The sequence below is a fragment of the Typha angustifolia genome, chromosome 8 (genome assembly GCF_048772165.1).
Source record: "Typha angustifolia cultivar Huaian chromosome 8, ASM4877216v1, whole genome shotgun sequence".
NCBI lineage: Eukaryota > Viridiplantae > Streptophyta > Magnoliopsida > Poales > Typhaceae > Typha > Typha angustifolia.
In genome coordinates, this window is record NC_133246.1 from 2,974,256 (window position 1) to 2,992,027 (window position 17,772).

The 17,772-nt window shown below is 39.6% G+C and overlaps 4 protein-coding genes across 7 annotated transcripts; 2 read left to right on the forward strand and 2 right to left on the reverse strand.

Annotated features, from left to right (window-relative positions):
- Nucleotides 1-1,252: 1,252 nt before the first annotated feature.
- LOC140765295 (RING-H2 finger protein ATL80) lies at nt 1,253-2,371 on the reverse strand. Its single transcript, XM_073104301.1, has 2 exons — nt 1,694-2,371; nt 1,253-1,513 (listed from the first exon to the last, which is right to left on the reverse strand). The coding sequence occupies exon 1, from the start codon at nt 2,284-2,286 to the stop codon at nt 1,699-1,701; it is 588 nt and encodes a 195-aa protein (XP_072960402.1). The 5' UTR covers nt 2,287-2,371; the 3' UTR covers nt 1,253-1,513; nt 1,694-1,698.
- A 1,440-nt stretch (nt 2,372-3,811) lies between these two features.
- On the forward strand, nt 3,812-6,372 carry LOC140765759 (glyceraldehyde-3-phosphate dehydrogenase B, chloroplastic-like). Its single transcript, XM_073104982.1, has 9 exons — nt 3,812-4,018; nt 4,115-4,228; nt 4,354-4,515; nt 4,622-4,789; nt 4,877-5,037; nt 5,119-5,180; nt 5,268-5,317; nt 5,404-5,810; nt 6,027-6,372. Exons 1-9 carry the CDS (start codon nt 3,920-3,922, stop codon nt 6,160-6,162), a joined length of 1,359 nt encoding a protein of 452 aa, XP_072961083.1. The 5' UTR covers nt 3,812-3,919; the 3' UTR covers nt 6,163-6,372.
- A 686-nt stretch (nt 6,373-7,058) lies between these two features.
- Nucleotides 7,059-12,633, forward strand: LOC140765913 (serine/threonine-protein kinase/endoribonuclease IRE1-like). Of its 2 annotated transcripts, none has more exons than XM_073105228.1 (7): nt 7,059-7,672; nt 8,582-8,777; nt 8,876-10,389; nt 10,552-10,724; nt 10,798-11,044; nt 11,144-11,438; nt 12,311-12,633. In XM_073105228.1, the coding sequence occupies exons 1-7, from the start codon at nt 7,257-7,259 to the stop codon at nt 12,455-12,457; spliced, it is 2,988 nt and encodes a 995-aa protein (XP_072961329.1). In that variant the 5' UTR covers nt 7,059-7,256; the 3' UTR covers nt 12,458-12,633. The 2 variants fall into 2 exon arrangements, with proteins under 2 accessions (XP_072961329.1, XP_072961330.1); XM_073105229.1 differs by having other exon boundaries at nt 8,585-8,777.
- A 386-nt stretch (nt 12,634-13,019) lies between these two features.
- LOC140765914 (glutamate receptor 3.1-like) lies at nt 13,020-17,560 on the reverse strand. 3 transcript variants are annotated; one of them, XM_073105231.1, is made up of 7 exons: nt 17,290-17,560; nt 16,653-16,937; nt 15,228-16,576; nt 14,823-15,100; nt 14,484-14,515; nt 13,986-14,392; nt 13,020-13,657 (listed from the first exon to the last, which is right to left on the reverse strand). In XM_073105231.1, exons 2-7 carry the CDS (start codon nt 16,909-16,911, stop codon nt 13,232-13,234), a joined length of 2,751 nt encoding a protein of 916 aa, XP_072961332.1. In that variant the 5' UTR covers nt 16,912-16,937; nt 17,290-17,560; the 3' UTR covers nt 13,020-13,231. The 3 variants fall into 3 exon arrangements, with proteins under 3 accessions (XP_072961332.1, XP_072961331.1, XP_072961333.1); XM_073105230.1 differs by having other exon boundaries at nt 16,653-16,955; XM_073105232.1 differs by lacking the exon at nt 17,290-17,560 and having other exon boundaries at nt 15,228-16,568; nt 16,653-16,785.
- Between the last annotated feature and the right edge of the window lie 212 nt (nt 17,561-17,772).

Here is a 17,772-nt window from a genome sequence, read left to right on the forward strand (position 1 = left end):
ATTGTTTTTACTCTGAGACTCTTTTTTTTTTTTTAAATATTTCCCTTGCCCTTGTTTTTATAAAAACAACATGCTAAAAAATATTGTACATCTTTCATATACTCATAGTACTGCTAGAATACATTGTAGACTGCTGGGCGTAGCATGACTAAAATATAAGGGTTTATGAGCAGGCTTCGTGACCGAGCTTTAAGCTAGGCTTTCGAGTCAGGCTAAACTAACGGGCAAGCTTTCATACTAAGTCAAGTGGGCAAAGAGCTGGCCAGTGCTGCTCATTAGCAATTCGAATTTGAACTTAATGGGTCCGAGCTGGATGAACGAATTGGGTCATATGATCACCTCTAAGCTAAGTTCAAAATTCAAGCTCGGTTCTAACTACAGTTGCTAATATGATCCCAGCCCAATTAGATATTTATTTTTATTATAGGCCAATTAGCTATAACATCTAATGAAAGGGAGGTTATTTTATTCTATCTGAGCTGTAAACAAGTTGAATCAAATCAACTCAATATATACAAAGCTAGGTTTGTATACCCTCCTAATTTAAACTTATTTTTATATATTATAAATTTAAGCATTAAAATTTTAACGGTATACACAAAACTGTAACTATTACTCACCCCCAATAGGGCACCCTATATATTTTATTTTTTTCAGTGATATAATGAAAAAAAGAGAGTATAAAACAAATAAACTAAAAAAAAGTGGGACTAAGACAGTGTTGAAATAAAAAAATAAAATAAAACTAAAAAGAAAGGAGAATGAGCAGAGGAAAAGAGAAACAAATAATTATCTGGATAGGTACGGAGTAGTAATCATAATGGTAGTGTCTGTCCATTTAACTCCAACAAATCCGGGCAAAAGGTATGCTGAAATGCATTAACACAACATCCCACTATGTGGGAGCACCAATGATATGGACACAATACTCGGATATTAATGGCTGGTAGCTTCTGGGAACCATCCCATGGATAGTGGATAATTTAATGCCCAGAAAGTAGGATTCGGTGAGCTTAAAATCTAAAAAAGTATTATTAGATAATAACCAAGTTTAATCTACCATCCTAATTGTAGCCCTTTGGTAAGTGATCTCCAACGTAAGTCAAAAGATCCACAGCTGCATGCCAACCAATCTTAATGCAATTTGATAAGAGAAAGAAACAAATAAAATATAATAGTATGAGTCATATTATGAGTTTATAAGCTAAACAAAGAGAATAAATTTAATTATGAACTCGTAGGACTAAACTACAATCTAAAATTAGATTAGAGTGTGTGATTTATATTACAAGTGTAAGACGGAGAAGTATCCCAAATGCTTTCCGTGATTTCCCTAATTTTAAGGTCACGTTCTTTCCGTGATTTCCCAACTGTCCCTTTCTTCCCTAACCATCCACGCCTCCCTTCTTTTTTCTTTTTTATTTTTTTAATACCTGAACTCCGATAAGCAGAGGCAATAGATGATCGGCAGTCCGACGGGAAGAACCAACGATGAAGATAAGGGTGGATCTTTCTGCAGGCAGAGATTTATAAGTAGAAAGATCGTAATAATTTTACAATAATTTTAACCTGTTTTTATACTTGGAAAAATTCCAAATAATGTACAAAGCCAACACTTCAATCCAAGCTGCAAAAGGGCACACGAGGAAATTTACAATTTTACAGTCTTCACCTTCCTGCTAAAACTACTAACCTCAGCTAGGGCAGGAAGCTATCGCCGCCGCTGTCCTCCCTGGCCTTAGCTCTCCCCTCCTCCGCCGCCGCAGCCGACGAGCTCGCCCCGCACCTCCTGCAGCGCGGCGGCGGCGGCGGTGCCCCTACAACGAGGACGCGGCGGCACGAGGGGCACGAGGAGTGGGCGCCGAGCCAGGTGTCCACGCATCCGATGTGGAACTCGTGCCCGCACTGCGGGAGAACCCTGACCTCCTCCCCCTCCTCGAACTCCGCGAGGCAGATCGGGCACTCCGCTGCCCGCTTCCCTTCTCCCCCGCCGTACGCGACCTTGGGGAGCGAGCGGATCGCCTTCTTCTTGAGCCCCTTGTTCGCCGCCGGAGGCGGCGGAGCAGACGCATCTCCTCCTCTTCCGCCCCCGGAGGCGGAGCGCCGCGTCCACGCGCACCGCGCCACCATGGCGAGGCCGACGACGCAGATGAGCGCGCAGAGCAGCGCAGCGAGTATCACCACCACGTCGGAATCTACCGCGAGGGGTTCCGGCGGATCCGCCGCCGCCGTCGCCGCAGGTAATTGGGCGGAGTCGACCTGGAGGATTCTCGTGGCGGGAGGCATTGAGTGGAGATGGAGGGAGATCGAAGTTTCGAGATTAGGGCTCAATTTATAAAGGAAGGAGAGCGGAATTCAAATAATTTAAATTTTCGATGGATAAGCGTCCTAAATTTACTTTACTAGGTGGAGGTGGAGCAGAGGAGAGAAAAAAAAAATCTATTTTATAATATTATTGGACGAAAATACCCTCGAGGAATAGGATGGTCGAAAGGGGACAAAAGCGTCCATGGTGTGTGTGGGTCCCAAGGCAAGAGATGCTTTCGCGCGAGGCGACGTGGACGGCGGATGATGCTGTGATTAATACACATGGGATTCCTTTTGGATTTGGTATGTTTGTTACTTTGTTAATAGCCTTATAAAGCATTAGTTATACCTACTCCTTGCTAACTTTGGTCTTTGAGAGTCACGTATCGATTGTATGTAGTAATTTGATAGTAATTATCGATTAATTATGATGAATAATTTTTTTACACTCGGATGTGAGAGGGGATCGGATGACTTTCTGGAGTGCAAAATCTTTTGATGGAATCATGGGAGTATCTGCTACTTTACAAGCACCGTATCACTTTAGGTTGGATATTCTTATAGGAAACAGTCCATCCTTTGTCCAAGTTTTACATTGATTGACAACAATGTCTCTCAAAAAGATATCATTCCTCTCTGATGTCCTTCTCTTGGCACTTCAACTTGATGGAGGGCAGGGCACTACCACTGATGAGTGCACTAATCTCCACTTTGGAAGTGACCTAGAAGGCTAAACCAGCAAAGAGAAATGTTTCTTTTCTCGGCCAATAAAAGGGTATAACCTCTGTTTATGCAATCCATAATTACACTAAGGTCAATTACTAGTTATCTCTCTCCCATTCTTTAGTTATTTACTCTTTATCATCATATATCTATCTTCAAAATTCAAATATATAATCATAGAATAAAATATCTGAATCATGTTAAAAATATCTTAGTAGAAGACTCATAGTTCCTCAAACAATGTAATAATTAATTTTTCTACAAGGGTATTATAATAATTTGATGAGTTTATCAACGACTATTTAGTTTTATCACATTAGTATAGACTTTGCTGATACAAATGAAAGTTTACGGACAGTCTAATTTTAGACACAACAGCATGGAGTAATTTAAGTAATTTGCACTGGGCTGGGTTTGTCTCTCACTAATTAGGACTCAATGTGGATATTAATTCCAAGCCTTAGGCCCAATTGTTTCAGTCCAATCCAAATAGGCTGGCCCATTAACACTTGCAATAAAATTATCCTACACATGCATGATGCATCACATTCATCATAACATGGCTCACTGATGGTCATGGACCCATACTACCTCAAGAAGCATGCATGATATATCTTTGGGAATCTCCAACAAAAGCCACAAACGGAGAGACAGAGTGAGGGTGAGAAATGAGTGGCTCTAACTCACACAATCTCCTTATCCCAAAATGATTGGCTTCTAAACCACCACACACTATTACTTTGCCTAAATATTAATTATTGTTCATGCACTCAAAACTAGCACCATATAGCAATCCATGTCTGGGGACTTTTGGACTCATACAAGTATATAAAGTTCTGTCTCACCTTTGCTAATCTTGGCTGTTGCTTAGCTGAAGCAATTTGTAGCAATGGCTACCAGTGCAGCTCTTGCCTCCCCAAGTATAATCTCCAACACTAGGTTCCACTCCAAGGCCGCCCACACCCAGCCCTCCTCATGCTTTGCTAAGGTATTTCAATTTCCTTTTAGTTGCAAGCAAGTGGTTATTGGAAACAATCATGTTGAACCGCAATAAGATTCTTGATGGCATCTACTTTGCAAACAGAGGCTTGAAGTTGCCGAATTTTCAGGGCTGAGGTCCAGCTCTTGTGTGACTTTTGGAACAAATGGAAGGGAGGCATCCTTCTCTGATGTACTGGCTGCACAATTGGCCTCCAGGGTAAGATCTCTAAGGAATTTATTCAGCCTACATGGTTACTTCAAAGTGTCTATTTTATCTTCATTTAATAGAGTAAGAAGTTAAGAAGTTAAGTGCTTGCAACTTATCTGAGTTTTTGACATCAGAACACAGGAGCAGTCCCTGTTAGGGGTGAGACTGTTGCAAAACTAAAGGTGGCCATCAATGGATTTGGGAGGATTGGAAGGAACTTTCTTCGCTGCTGGCATGGCAGGAAAAACTCCCCACTTGAAGTTATTGTTGTGAATGACAGTGGTGGTGTTAAGAATGTATGTATGTTTAACCTTTCTTTGATTAAAAGGTGTTACTAGTTACCTGACCTTTATGGATCGCAACTTAGAGCCTTAATGATGATTTATTTTTTTTGGATTGTAGGCTTCTCACCTTCTCAAGTATGATTCAATGCTTGGGACATTCAAGGCTGATGTTAAAGTTGTGGACAATGAAACAATCAGTGTGGATGGCAAGATTATCAAGGTTGTCTCTAATAGGGACCCTCTTAAGCTGCCATGGGCTGAGATGGGCATAGACATTGTTATTGAGGTATGCCATTCTTCTTAGAATTAATTGATCTCTTAAATTCCAGACTGCAATATAATTGAAACAGAAGTTTTACACCATGTAATGCAGGGTACAGGGGTGTTTGTGGATGGCCCTGGTGCAGGAAAACACATTCAAGCAGGTGCTAAGAAGGTTGTGATCACTGCGCCGGCGAAAGGCGCTGACATCCCAACGTATGTAGTCGGTGTAAACGAAGGCGATTACGACCATGATGTGTCAAACATAATTAGGTCAGCTTTTTTACTCTTTGTTCTTCAATTTTAACTCTCTTGCACAAATTGTATCAATCTCATAGCTTTGAACGCTTGCAGTAATGCATCTTGCACAACAAACTGCCTGGCTCCTTTTGTGAAAGTCATGGATGAAGAGTTTGGTAAGTGTTGATCACTATTGTTTTCTGAACATTGTATCAGATTTTTTTTTACCCTTTTATCTCACTACCAGTACATTGTTTCTGTAGGGATTGTCAAAGGAACTATGACAACAACTCATTCTTACACAGGGGATCAGGTCTGTCTTTTGATTATGTCATTCAGAATGTTCACTAGATGATCTCTTATTCATATTATTATCTAAACTTTATGCCATGCATGCAGAGACTATTGGATGCCTCACACCGTGACTTGAGAAGAGCAAGAGCAGCTGCATTGAACATAGTCCCTACAAGCACCGGAGCAGCAAAAGCAGTGTCCCTGGTCCTGCCAAAGCTCAAGGGTAAGCTCAACGGGATCGCCCTCCGCGTGCCGACCCCGAATGTATCGGTGGTCGACCTGGTGGTGAATGTGGAGAAGAAGGGGTTGACTGCTGAGGATGTCAATGCCGCCTTCAGGAAGGCGGCTGACGGACCGTTGAAGGGAATTCTTGCCGTCTGCGATGTGCCACTCGTGTCGGTCGACTTCAGGTGCACCGACGTCTCCTCGACCATCGACTCGTCGCTCACCATGGTGATGGGAGATGATATGGTCAAGGTGGTGGCCTGGTATGACAATGAATGGGGATACAGGTGAGCTTCCTCAACTTCCTCTGAAAAAGAATGCTTAAGCTTGATATCAAAGGTCTCTACTTTAAATTCTGCTATGCCAAAAGGCGATTTAACATTTTATAGTTCTTCCAGTATTTTATTATCATAACACAACCACTTAGTAATGTCAGCAAAAGAACAACACCCTATATACCACATCATTTAGCTCATGCTTGCAATATTACTAATTTTGCGCAGCCAAAGGGTGGTGGATTTGACGCATCTAGTGGCGAGTAAATGGCCAGGCATTGTGGCGGAGGGAAGTGGAGATCCTCTGGAGGATTTTTGCAAGACAAACCCAGAGACAGAGGAGTGCAAAGTATATGAAGCATAGAGTGTAGTTGTACTTTCTCCTTTGAAGTAGCTTCATTCTGATGGAAAATAATGCTCAGTTATTATTAGGGAATCATCATGGTTTGTATTCTTTGTCATGAGATGCTCCTTTCAGAATGCAAAAATTGAGCAGAGATTGTGAGATTTTCTTTTATCTTTTTGTAAGATTTGGACAGTGAAGTTGACACAATGCTAATAATTCTTGCTTGGATGCTTGGAGAGCTCACGTTTGCATTCTGATATATTAGAGATGTAGCCCAGAGAGGAACTTTACTCGTTGAAGGAATGGCTTGCCGAGTATATAATTGTATTCAGGGTTAATTACACCTAAATCTAATGAACTATTACCTATCTTCATATAAATTATTTCTTTGTACTACATTTTTGATACCGTTAGTTTATCTAATATTTCTCAACTTCCCGTCGTGTTGACTGAAAATGTCAAATAATTATCTTACTATTAATTTTTCTCTTTTTAATTTTCATGTCACTATACGTTATTTTTTAACTTAAAAATCAAACAAATAATTAACGGAAAGAATATTTAGGATATCTTAGTGGAAACAACATTTATAATATTTTTTTCATAAGTAATACATCACAAAAAATATCTATGTAAAAATAGACAATAGTTTAATGTGCCACCAAATTTTTTTAATTTTTAATTAATTTTTTTTTTGCACATTTATGATCCGTTATTTTCCCCACGTAGAGACAAGAACTTTGTTAGGTTAACCATATGGATTAGTGTATGATCCATTATTTTCCGGATCATATCCGACCCGACATGAGCCGGATCCGATAAGCTACACCCGAACTCTCACCACCACCACCGTGATCAACTGATCATCATCATCATCCTCCTTCATCCATAAGCAAACGGGCGGCGTTATGCTACCCACAATAACTCACCCAGCACTACCACCTTCCCCCTCTGGTCAAAGTGTCAAATGACATCCCTTCGGGGGTACCTTTCCATTCCAAATTCTCGTCTACTTTCTCCTCCCGTCCCCCAATTGTTCGACGTTTCTTCTTCTCTAGGATTCTCATCATCCCGCAATTTAATCCCCAATTCTTCAGATCCATGCCTTCGGGATGACCCGTGGGTCGTCCTTTTACGCCATTTGGTTGTTTCTCATCGTTTTGGCGGGATTCTTCGTCTCTCCCGCGTTTAACCCTGTTGTACCGGAGGGAGGCGAGGGTGGGGATTTCGCTTCGCTTCGTTACCGGCCTGCTCTGCCTTCCTCGGCCTCGTCTCGACGAGAACGGTTGGTTTCGGAGGAAGGCGAGGGATGGGAGATCGCTTCGCTTCGTTCCCCGCTTGCTCTGCCTTCCTCGGCCTCGTCTCCACGAGAACGATTGGTTTCGGATCTGCCTTCCGCGGCCGCGCCTCGACGAGAACGATCGGACTCGGAGCAGTTCTCCACTGATCTGCTTCTGCCAGATGAGCTGGGTCGATTTGTCGTGCCGTTTGCTAACTTGGTGGATCGAAGTTTAGGCTCTGATGTCGAGTAAGTATTTTGATCTTCAGACATGAGCTAAATTAACGTTCAATTGGTTTCTAGATTTGGAATGAAATGGGAAAGGAGGTAGCTTTAGTTCTTAATCTTTAATGCATTTACTGCTTGATCGAAGATATGTTTTTTTATTTCACGGCTCTGAGAGCCCGAAAGTTTAAGTGACTTGGTCAATGTGAATTGATTTCACAGTAGGAAATATGATGCTAGTTTTCATAATTGGTGTTTTGTTCTTTGTGATGTAGTAATGAACTTTGCATGATATGCCAGGAGCCCAGGAGTTTGTTTGTAGAGTACCACAGCTTGTAGAATTTAAACCTCCTAAGTAAATAATATCTCCTTTTAATTCTACTGCTGATTTTTTTTTTCTCTTGAATTATAGTTTGACAGAAAATTTTGGATCTTACATCTGAGATTGGAATTTTCGAACGATGTATTCGGTACATGAAGTCGCAAGAGAAAAGAGGACCAAATTAAGTCAAAGAAGAAAACAATAAATTGGAATAGGTGACAAAGATTACAAAATATGGAGATGAATATTCCTATAATTATAAAGAGAGCCACTAAAACACCTTTCTCTATGAAGAAAAAGTATACATATTAGTCTTATCTCTCCTTTTTTGTCTTTCTCTCACTCAAAAGTCTCCAAACTTAACCTTCTTCTCCCATTCAAGTCACCCTTTGCCACTCTTTTGGATGCGCGGTAGATTGTACCACTTTTATTTGTTGTTGACCCCTTTACCAAACTTCACCGTATAGCTACATTTACTGCCTCAACTGCTTGTCAGATGCATTTGTGTGCGTATGTGCATGATTGTACGTGTGAGCCTTTGCATTTTTACTCTGGGTTATATTGCCTATATTACAATAACATCACTTGCCCTTGTTTATATGTTTAATTAGCAGGCCAGGTAGATTTTTTATTTGTGAGAATGGCACTGTTGGATTAATGGACAGCAGATCCCAGTCAACTCTCTGGGAATTCTCGACAGGATCCGCAGTTTTATCTTTCTCTTATTTAAGTGACGATTCTGAATATTTGGTGATCCCTGGGCGAGGTTCAGACCTTATAGAGATTATCGATGGCTTTGATCAGAAGGTATGCTTGCAAATGTCTCTGAAAGTGTTATTCTTTGAACTTCTTTCTGTTCTTCTTTTTGGTTGAGACATTTATGATTGTTTTGCATCTTCCCACAGGAGCATGATTTGTCAATCAAGGAATATATCTCTAGGACACCAGAGATAAAAGGTTCTACCATTACTATTGGATCAAAAACTTCCACTTTATATACTGTTGCTGCTGATAGTGGGGAGATAATTTACAAGCATAATCTGGCTACAAATTTGACTGGACTTAAGGCGCCAATGAGTGAAGAGACATCACTTCTATCAAAGTTAGGTAGTAGAAGAAGAGCTGAGAATACTAATTATATAAATATAATAAGGACAGATTATTCTCTCAGCTCTTCTAATCTCGGTAGACCTCTCTGGAATTGGACAAAATCCTTTTTCACTGCTTATTATCATAGTATGTATGAGTTGCCACCTAAAATGGGTAATAAGCTTGAACCATTGTCAAATAATCAGCAAAAAAATCCATTCTTCATGAAAAGCGGGATTGACAAACTTGGGCTTCCTTCATCATTATCTTCTCATGACAGGATCACCACAATGTATAAAAACCAAGCTGGTGTCCGTCGTACTGATGTTGTTAAGAAATCTCCATTGGAATCATTTACTGAAACCAGTAATATGTTAAGAATTCCTGATACCTTAGTGGAGTCATCTAGGGATATCAATGGCCCTGAATTGGGTTACGATGACTTTCCTAAACAAAGTGTGAACAATATTGATCTTGCTCATTGGCAATATAGCAGTAAAAACAGTTTGATTATGTCCGGGAACTCGTTTAAGAGTACAGATAATGCCTTAGCTGTCAAATATTATGCTGACAGGCAGAATCCTACTAAGATGTCTTCCGGACATATTTCTGGATTTCTCACATGGTTAATGATCCTATCTATATTTATCCTTTCTGCAATATGTTATCTGAACATGCGAGAGCCAGTCACATATGATAAGCAGTTGACCGAACTGAGAGGCAAACATGATGGAGTTCCTAAGAAGAGAAAAGCTCGAAAGGCTGGAACAATTAGAGATGGTTTCATTAGCAGTCAACATGGATTTTCAACTTCTGATAAGGAAAATAGTGAAACTGACAGGTCTACAATCGCTCAGATAAATGAGAAACACCCATTTATGAATTTTGGGCAATTTTACAGTGCTGGTGATGGGCGTTTGGTTGGAAAACTATTTGTTTCAAATACTGAAATTGGTAGAGGAAGCAATGGTACAGTTGTCCTTGAAGGATTTTATGATGGTCGACCAGTTGCTGTCAAACGTCTTCTGCATGCACATCATGATATTGCTCTTAAAGAGATTCAGAATCTTATTGCTTCTGATCAGCATCCAAATATCGTTCGATGGTATGGGGTAGAGCAGGATTTAGATTTTGTTTATATCTCACTTGAACGCTGCAGCTGCAGCCTAGCTGGTCTAGTTCAGCAATTTTCAGATTCACCCCCTGAAAATCCAACATCCTCTACAACTGAACATAGGGTCCAGTTGAAATGGTTGAAAGGTATTGAAGGGAAGGTGGAACTATGGAGACCGGATGGGCGACCTTCAAGCCAACTTTTAAAACTTATGAGGTTAGTGAACAAAGATTCTACTTCTAGATTGAATGCAACTATTTATTATGTTTCTTTACATGTTGACTTTCTAATTTGCCGGTGCCAATAAAGGAAGGCTGTTGGTTTTCACATGTGGATTATAATTGTTTCCACCCATATTTTGTTTTCTTTCTAATGCAGGGATGTGGTTTCTGGTCTTGCACATTTACATGAATTAGGAATTATACATCGTGATTTAAAGCCCCAAAATGTGTTGATTAGCACAGATGGATTTTTTAAGGCAAAGCTTTCTGATATGGGTATCAGTAAACGCCTTCAAGAGGACATGTCTTCATTAAGCCGCCATGCTACAGGTGAGGACTCATGAAAAATCTTTCTTCTGTGACTCAACCATGACATACAGAAACTCAAAATTATATGCTATAGGATATGGTAGCTCTGGTTGGCAAGCACCTGAGCAACTTCTTCATGGACGTCAAACTCGTGCAGTGGACTTATTCAGTTTGGGATGCATTATTTTCTATTGTATTACTAAAGGTAAACATCCATTTGGAGAGTATTTTGAACGAGACATGAACATCATCAAGAACCGCTTTGACCTCTTTGTGGTGGATTTTATACCGGAAGCTGTACATCTTCTTTCTCAATTGTTGGACCCAGACCCAAAGATGAGGCAAGAATTCTATTGCTAGGTGTACCTAGAACCTACATTTTCATACTTTCTACACATGACTTAAACATTGTTTATGTTGCATGTTCTGAATGTTACCAGGCCAAAGGCAGTAGAGGTATTGCATCACCCTTTCTTTTGGAGTTCCGAGATGCGACTTTCATTTCTTCGAGACACAAGTGACAGGGTTGACAAAGCAAGTGAACCTGAACTCCTGAATGCTTTAGAACATGTTGCCACAGTTGCATTTGGTGGAAAATGGGGAGAGAAGTTGGATGCTCTACTTGTTGCAGACTTGGGCCGATACCGGAAATACAATTTTGATTCCATGCGTGACCTACTTCGCGTAATAAGAAACAAGTCAAGTCACTATAGGGAACTTCCAAGTGAACTTCAGGTGACAATTGTTTTTTTAAATAGTGCTATTGCATTATCAGTTTCTTCTAGTATTGTAGTTTAGGTGAGGGAAAAAAGAAAGCTTTAAACACGAATGCATAACTTGACATTTCTTACTGGTTGTTTGTTTCAATTCACCAAATGGTCAGCTTTTCCAGTACCAGAATAAGATTATAAGTATTAAATGTCTGGCCAGATACATCAAGTTGGCCTTCGTACAGGACTTGCATTTCAAAAGCAACAAGCATTTTCTTTGGCTTCTTGTCATGTCATAGAAAATTTAGAAATTTTAGGATAGGAGCAAGGAGATAGTAGCATTCATATTCTATCCATTGATACACACATTGGTATCTTATCATTGTATCATTCTTGCACCAACTCCAGCAGCATCTCCTATTCATCTCCTTGTGAAAGGGATGGATGATAGAAGCTGAGAAAATGAACTCTTCAATCTTCATCTTCTATCTTTAGCTCCTCTCTCTCTGGGCATCAAGTTGAACTCTTATATGTGCACACCCAATACACTATCATAGACCTTTATATCAGTGCATGACTTTCCAATTTTTGTGTGAGCTTGAACTTCACTTTTTTACCTTGATGGGTATAAATTCATCTTTTTGGAGCTAAGTAAAATATTTAGCTATAAAATAGATTGCATTAAATCAAAATATTGAAGAAGGTTATTCTATAGCATCAGGTGGATCACCAAGTTGTGTCTTTCTAGTTTTCCTTTTATGTTCCTTCTTATGTTGCTTCTATTATTTTCCACTTATCCACCGGTTTCTTACAGAAATAAATGACAGATTAATACTTTTGATTGTATTTGGTGTACATAATTTATTTGACGTTGATTTCTTGTGCAACCATTGCCAGGAAATACTTGGGCCACTTCCTGAAGGATTTGATCGGTACTTCTCTAGCCGATTTCCCAAGCTCCTGATTGAAGTCTACAAGGTGGTATGTACATATTGCAGGCAAGAGGACTCTTTCAGTAAATATTTTCAGAGTAGTGTAGTCTAGATATTCACTCTGATACAGGTTTGCTTCAACTGAATGTATTAACTGCCTGATATCTAACAGTGATGTTGTTGTAACAGTAAAATGTAATCTGATGTAACCCATAGTGTTGTAAAATATTATGCAAAATTACTTTTGTTGTGCAGTGATGTTTCATGTTTCATCTTCTTGCCGTTCTATGCCCCTTTCTCTGAATTTTTTTTAATTTTCTATAAGAGTTGTCGGATGTGCATAATTGATATCACATATTTAATGGCACACCAAATTTGATCAGCATTTATTTGTTCACACCAAGTTCACGTTTTATATTAAATGTTATTCTTTAGTTCTCTCTTCTAATGCCGACATTTTAAAGATAAAAGGGAAAGGAGAGCATACACTGCACAAGATGGCCTAAAGATGAAACTTTTGGGAGGTTAGCTGTAATAACTAAGATTTGATGCTCCTAATTGTATAGATAGGAGAAGATTGAAGATGTTAAAAGTATATTTTATTTTAACTTTAAAGAATATAATGCAATAAATAAATTGAGTGAAAGAAGAAGTGCAATCCTGACATTTCAATATTTATCATGGTCTAAGATATATTTTGTATTTTTTTCTGCTAACTTTGAATGAAAAAAATTATCAGTTTTACATTAGTCTAATTACAAGGGGAAAGAGTGATACAGATATAAGTTTAGAGGGTATACCATTGGAGGGCACTTGTATATATATATATAACATATTGATAGAAAAATACATGACACCCGCTTATATACAATTATAGAGCAGGCCACTAATTAACATCGAGATCAATGCTTTTGCATGACTCTTGCTGCATTTGCTTTCTTTTCAACTTGTTTTTAGCATCTACTTCCTTCTCGTCGACGAAAGAAAGGAAAGCCTGGAGGCTGCGACCAGACCTCGAGCTTCCTTGGCTGCTTGAAGAATCGATATCTTCCATGGTTACGTGCTTACAGAACTGCCGGATTACAAGGAAGAAGTATATGATGAGTGCAAGAGCACAAGCTATTCCACAAATGAGAAAGAGACCCCAGAAGCTTTTCAGCTGAAGCTGGTCAGACTCCAGTTCGTTGTTCTGCAAGCTGCAAGAGCTTCTTATCAGCCATTTGTCATGTATTCTTTGGAGATCACCGTTCTCCGAGAGCGTAAGGATGGCGGTGGACAAATCGATGGCCAAAGGAGAATCTCGCGGGAAAGCCTGAAATGAATTGATCAAAATGTGGTAGTATAATTAATAATTACACTGCATGAGTAAGTAGATGCCAATAGAGTTGGTGAAGGAGTACTGCAATGTATGGTCTGAATTGAAACATATGAAATCTATAAAAAGGGATATGTGTTCTTCTGGGAAAAAAAAGAACTTACACCTTTAAATGTGGAGTGTTATCAGTAAAAAGTGCTTTCAATTCAGGAAAAATGAAAAATTGAGTGCATATGAATTCCCTTTAAAAGATATAGCAAATCGTTGTGCAAGGATCTAAGAAGAACAATGCAGAGAAATAAAATAACTGCAAATGAGTACTCACAAATCCCCAGCCACTTTTGGTGAATTCGGAGCCCACAATTGCAAATTTGCAATGAGTTGATAGAAAAAGCTCAATGTATGGACGCTCGTCCACCACAGCAGCAACCCCGCCATTGCTAGGGCCAAGTTCGAGGGCTGCAGCATATTCTTTTGGCGTACCGAGGGCTCTAAGTCTGGACCTTGAAATGCCAAGCTCTTCAATGAGATAATTTTCCGTGAATGAACCAACTTGAAATCCAATTGGCTCATCACTAGATATTAGGCTATCAATTCCCTTGATAGGAGATGAGAGTTGTTGTACAGTAAGAATTGAAGTCAGATTAGCTGTGTAGCTGGACTGAATGATTAAAACTACAAAGAGCCATACTATAAGCACTGCACGCCCGAGACTGCTCACAGGATTCTCTTCTGAGCAATAAAAGAAAGACATGCATCAGTCAGGCTCAAACTTTCTACTGCGCCGCCATAAAAGGTCATAGAGTAGTTTAACTTCACTTACTGTGGGAAAAGAACAAAGTTGAGAGACTAAACCTGCAAAGAGAAGATATTCAAGAAAATCAGGTACCGTAATTTCTGGAAAGATATCAAATGTAATGACACTTTTAAATAAGAACTTTTGATGTGTACAGAAGTTTACAGTACCAAAATCCTCAGCATCAATCAAAGCATGACATAAAATCTATAATGCATCACAAATTTTAGATTAATAAAATTAGTCAGATGACCTATAGAGGACCTGTTGAACAAGTAGACATTTTGTTTTTCTATCTTCAAGCTAAGTTCATCTTACTTTGCATAATACATCAGATTAATATTAAACTTTCCTTCTAAAACTCACCAGAATACAGTGGTCAGCTGTTTCTTCGGAGGTCCACGGAATTCATCATTGATCCTATGCTCGAGAATCCAAACTACTGCTCCTATAACAAGAAAGAAAAGCCCTGTGACACACCACAGTTTCACAGTAAATGGCTGCAAGAAAGCCCACACATTGGAGTTGCGTCTATTGACAGGGGCCAATACCACAAGCCCAGACTCGATATATGGTTGTGTAAAATCAACAACCTTTGTTCGATTTGTAACAATAGCAATGTCACCAATAGCAGCATCAAACTCCTAAAGCATGCAAAACATTAAATAATCAGAAAAGAGAAAAATGAGCTACTCACTGTCTTCGACATACATGCAAAAGCATTCTACTGTTATATTGCATTCCAACCATATGAATAAAAATAATACTCACATCTGATATGATTTTTTCCACAAGCTCCATATAGCTTGGATTCTCATGACCATCGCCAAAAGGTATGAACTTATAAAGAACAGGATACGGCAGCAGGTTAATAGCTGCAGAAAATACATCTATGCAGTACCCCTTTATTATACCTGTATTCCGTTCTTCTGAGACAAACTCCAGGTAACTAACTCTATTGGGAACTCCAATTCGTAACTGCCTCCCATTATTAGGAAACACCCATCCGCGAGGTTTTGTTATTGTCTCTCCAGGCCAGATGACACTATAGAGTTGTTGATTTACCCTTGAATGATTTGCTGGTTTTGTGTAAAGTGTTTCAGGTGAAACAGTCGACAAACCAGAATAGTTCGACCAGTACCCAATTTTCCGTGACCCAGTTCCTACAATGTTAAGGATATCATAAGCAGGATGGATGAGTTGCCCCTGAGAATCAAATTGGACATGACCAGTTACACCGACAAAATCAACTCGATGTATTTGGTCTAGCAAAAGCTGCCCTCCATCGAACACACTCATCGCTTCAAAATTTAATATCCCTCCCTTAGCATGAAGGAAGTTTGTGTCATTAGAAAACAAAATCTTTCCACCGTTACTGAAAAAGGCATCCAATGCATAAGCGATCATCCACACACTATCATAAGCATATAAACCATATGAACTAAGCTGAAAATTCTCACCAGTCTCTTTCTCAGCTAATTTTCTCCAGTTAGAAGCTAATGTGCTCTTCCTTTTGGAATCAGCTGTGTGCTGACGCAATGCAAGGACTCCCTGCATTGTCTCCATAGATCCTGTAGCAAGGTGAGGTGATGAATCTAAAAAGGAACTAAGCCAATCCGTTGCTATCCAGACATATCCGTTTGATATCATTCCCAGATACTTTGCGACAGAGAAAACTGTGATTCCAATATCTGGATTTGCATGAAGAACAATGACCCGAGACTCCATCATTGCCACCTGAACCAATAAATCTGTGATTTCACGCTCAGTGGCTCCAGGTCTCATTGCAGCTTTGTAAGAAATCTTACAGCGCCTCTCTGCAAGTTTATCGCCTAAAGAGGCTACCCCATTTCTTCCATAATCATCATCAATAAAGATAACTATTAATTGTTGCCATTGGTAATAATTAACTAGTTCAGCTATAGCTGCCATTTGGAAAAGATCACTTTGTGTAGCCCGGATGAAAAAAGGATACTCAAGCGAAGATAGTGTTGGGTCAGTGGAGGCAAAGGACAAGAGAGGTACTTGGAGCTCATTCGCGACATGCGAGATGACATGAGCTATAACGGAAGATTGGGGACCAATTATTGCAACAATATCCTTCTCCATGAACTGCAAAGCTATTAAAAAAGAAAACCTTAATGTGATTCAGCAAATATGGATCTAATTAAAGACCAGTGAGATCTGAGTTGGTACCTTCAACAATCCCAATGAAGCCATTACAGTTCGAGTCTTGCATCTCAACAACAAGCTTCGTGCCGTGAAGAACACTCGAATCATTGTTAACATCATCCACCGCGGCAGCTATGGCGACCTTTGCAACTCTCCCAATAGTCGAATTGAATGAGAAAACAGCTCCAATGTCTACTACTGCAGGTCTGGAAACATTGGCACTGAGCCCACTCGGAAGAAGATAGCACCAGAGACCCAACAGTAGAAGCAATACCAGCTTCATGGCTGGAATTTATCCTTCTCCTTTTACTTCAAGACAATAACAGGCTACCAACAGTTCAAAATTCCAACAACAGGATATTAAAAACTACAAACAATTCAAGAACACAAAAGGAAATTTGCAATAAAATTAAAATACCCATAAAAAGTTTGAACCCTAACAGTGTCCTGCAACAACTAAAAGACCCACCTTGAGAATTACTCATAGAAAAGAGCAACCCAACTTACAAGGGTTTTACAAGGTAATTGGAAATTGACCAGAGTATGGATTGGGTAGCAAGTGGGAGAAGACTCAAAACCTAAGTTTTGCCAAAATAAGAGAGCAAGTACAGATAATCAACAAATAGTTTAAGGTCGGAAAGAAGAAGATTAGTAAACTTACATGGATTCGGAGAACAAAATTCACAACAGCATAGCTTTTCCTGAGCCCATGAACCTTGGGGAGATCAACTATTCAAATGTGGATGTGACGTGAAACCAAACATTAATGGGATAGAAGAATCTAGTTCGCAATAATAAGAGAAGGAAAAGGTTTGGAAGTAGAGACGGTGAATCGACCGAGTGGCATCCGTTTTTGGTTGGTAGAAAGGATGCTCCTCTCTCGCTTCTCCTCATCTCTTGGTTGGTTGGTTCGCAATAATTTACTGGGTAAAGATAAAAAGAGCACCTGGGATAATTGAGATATTTTAGATTTTGTCGATGGTCGGTAAATATGATTAGCCTTGTTTAGGATACATAATTACTTGCTACTTATAGCCTTTTCTTTCCCGAGACGCCTTGCTTTCCTCACAAAGTCAACGGAACACTACTCACGACTTTTAAATTTGCCATGTTTACCATGACATCGGAGCGTGCCGGCCTCCCT

Bases quoted from the DNA above. Each gene is read 5' to 3' on its own strand.
- LOC140765295 (XM_073104301.1), bottom strand. From the start codon at position 2,286: ATGCCTCCCGCCACGAGAATCCTCCAGGTCGACTCCGCCCAATTACCT.
- LOC140765759 (XM_073104982.1), top strand. From the start codon at position 3,920: ATGGCTACCAGTGCAGCTCTTGCCTCCCCAAGTATAATCTCCAACACT. The intron at 4,019-4,114 runs GTATTTCAATTT...CTTTGCAAACAG, and splicing joins CCTCCTCATGCTTTGCTAAG to AGGCTTGAAGTTGCCGAATT. The intron at 5,318-5,403 runs GTCTGTCTTTTG...CCATGCATGCAG, and splicing joins ATTCTTACACAGGGGATCAG to AGACTATTGGATGCCTCACA.
- LOC140765913 (XM_073105228.1), top strand. From the start codon at position 7,257: ATGACCCGTGGGTCGTCCTTTTACGCCATTTGGTTGTTTCTCATCGTT. The intron at 8,778-8,875 runs GTATGCTTGCAA...ATCTTCCCACAG, and splicing joins TCGATGGCTTTGATCAGAAG to GAGCATGATTTGTCAATCAA. The intron at 10,390-10,551 runs GTTAGTGAACAA...TTTCTAATGCAG, and splicing joins CAACTTTTAAAACTTATGAG to GGATGTGGTTTCTGGTCTTG.
- LOC140765914 (XM_073105231.1), bottom strand. From the start codon at position 16,911: ATGAAGCTGGTATTGCTTCTACTGTTGGGTCTCTGGTGCTATCTTCTT. The intron at 15,101-15,227 runs GTGAGTATTATT...TGCATGCTTTAG, and splicing joins TGGAAAAAATCATATCAGAT to GAGTTTGATGCTGCTATTGG. The intron at 14,516-14,822 runs GTGAGTTTTAGA...TTCTCTTTGCAG, and splicing joins CAGCTGACCACTGTATTCTG to GTTTAGTCTCTCAACTTTGT.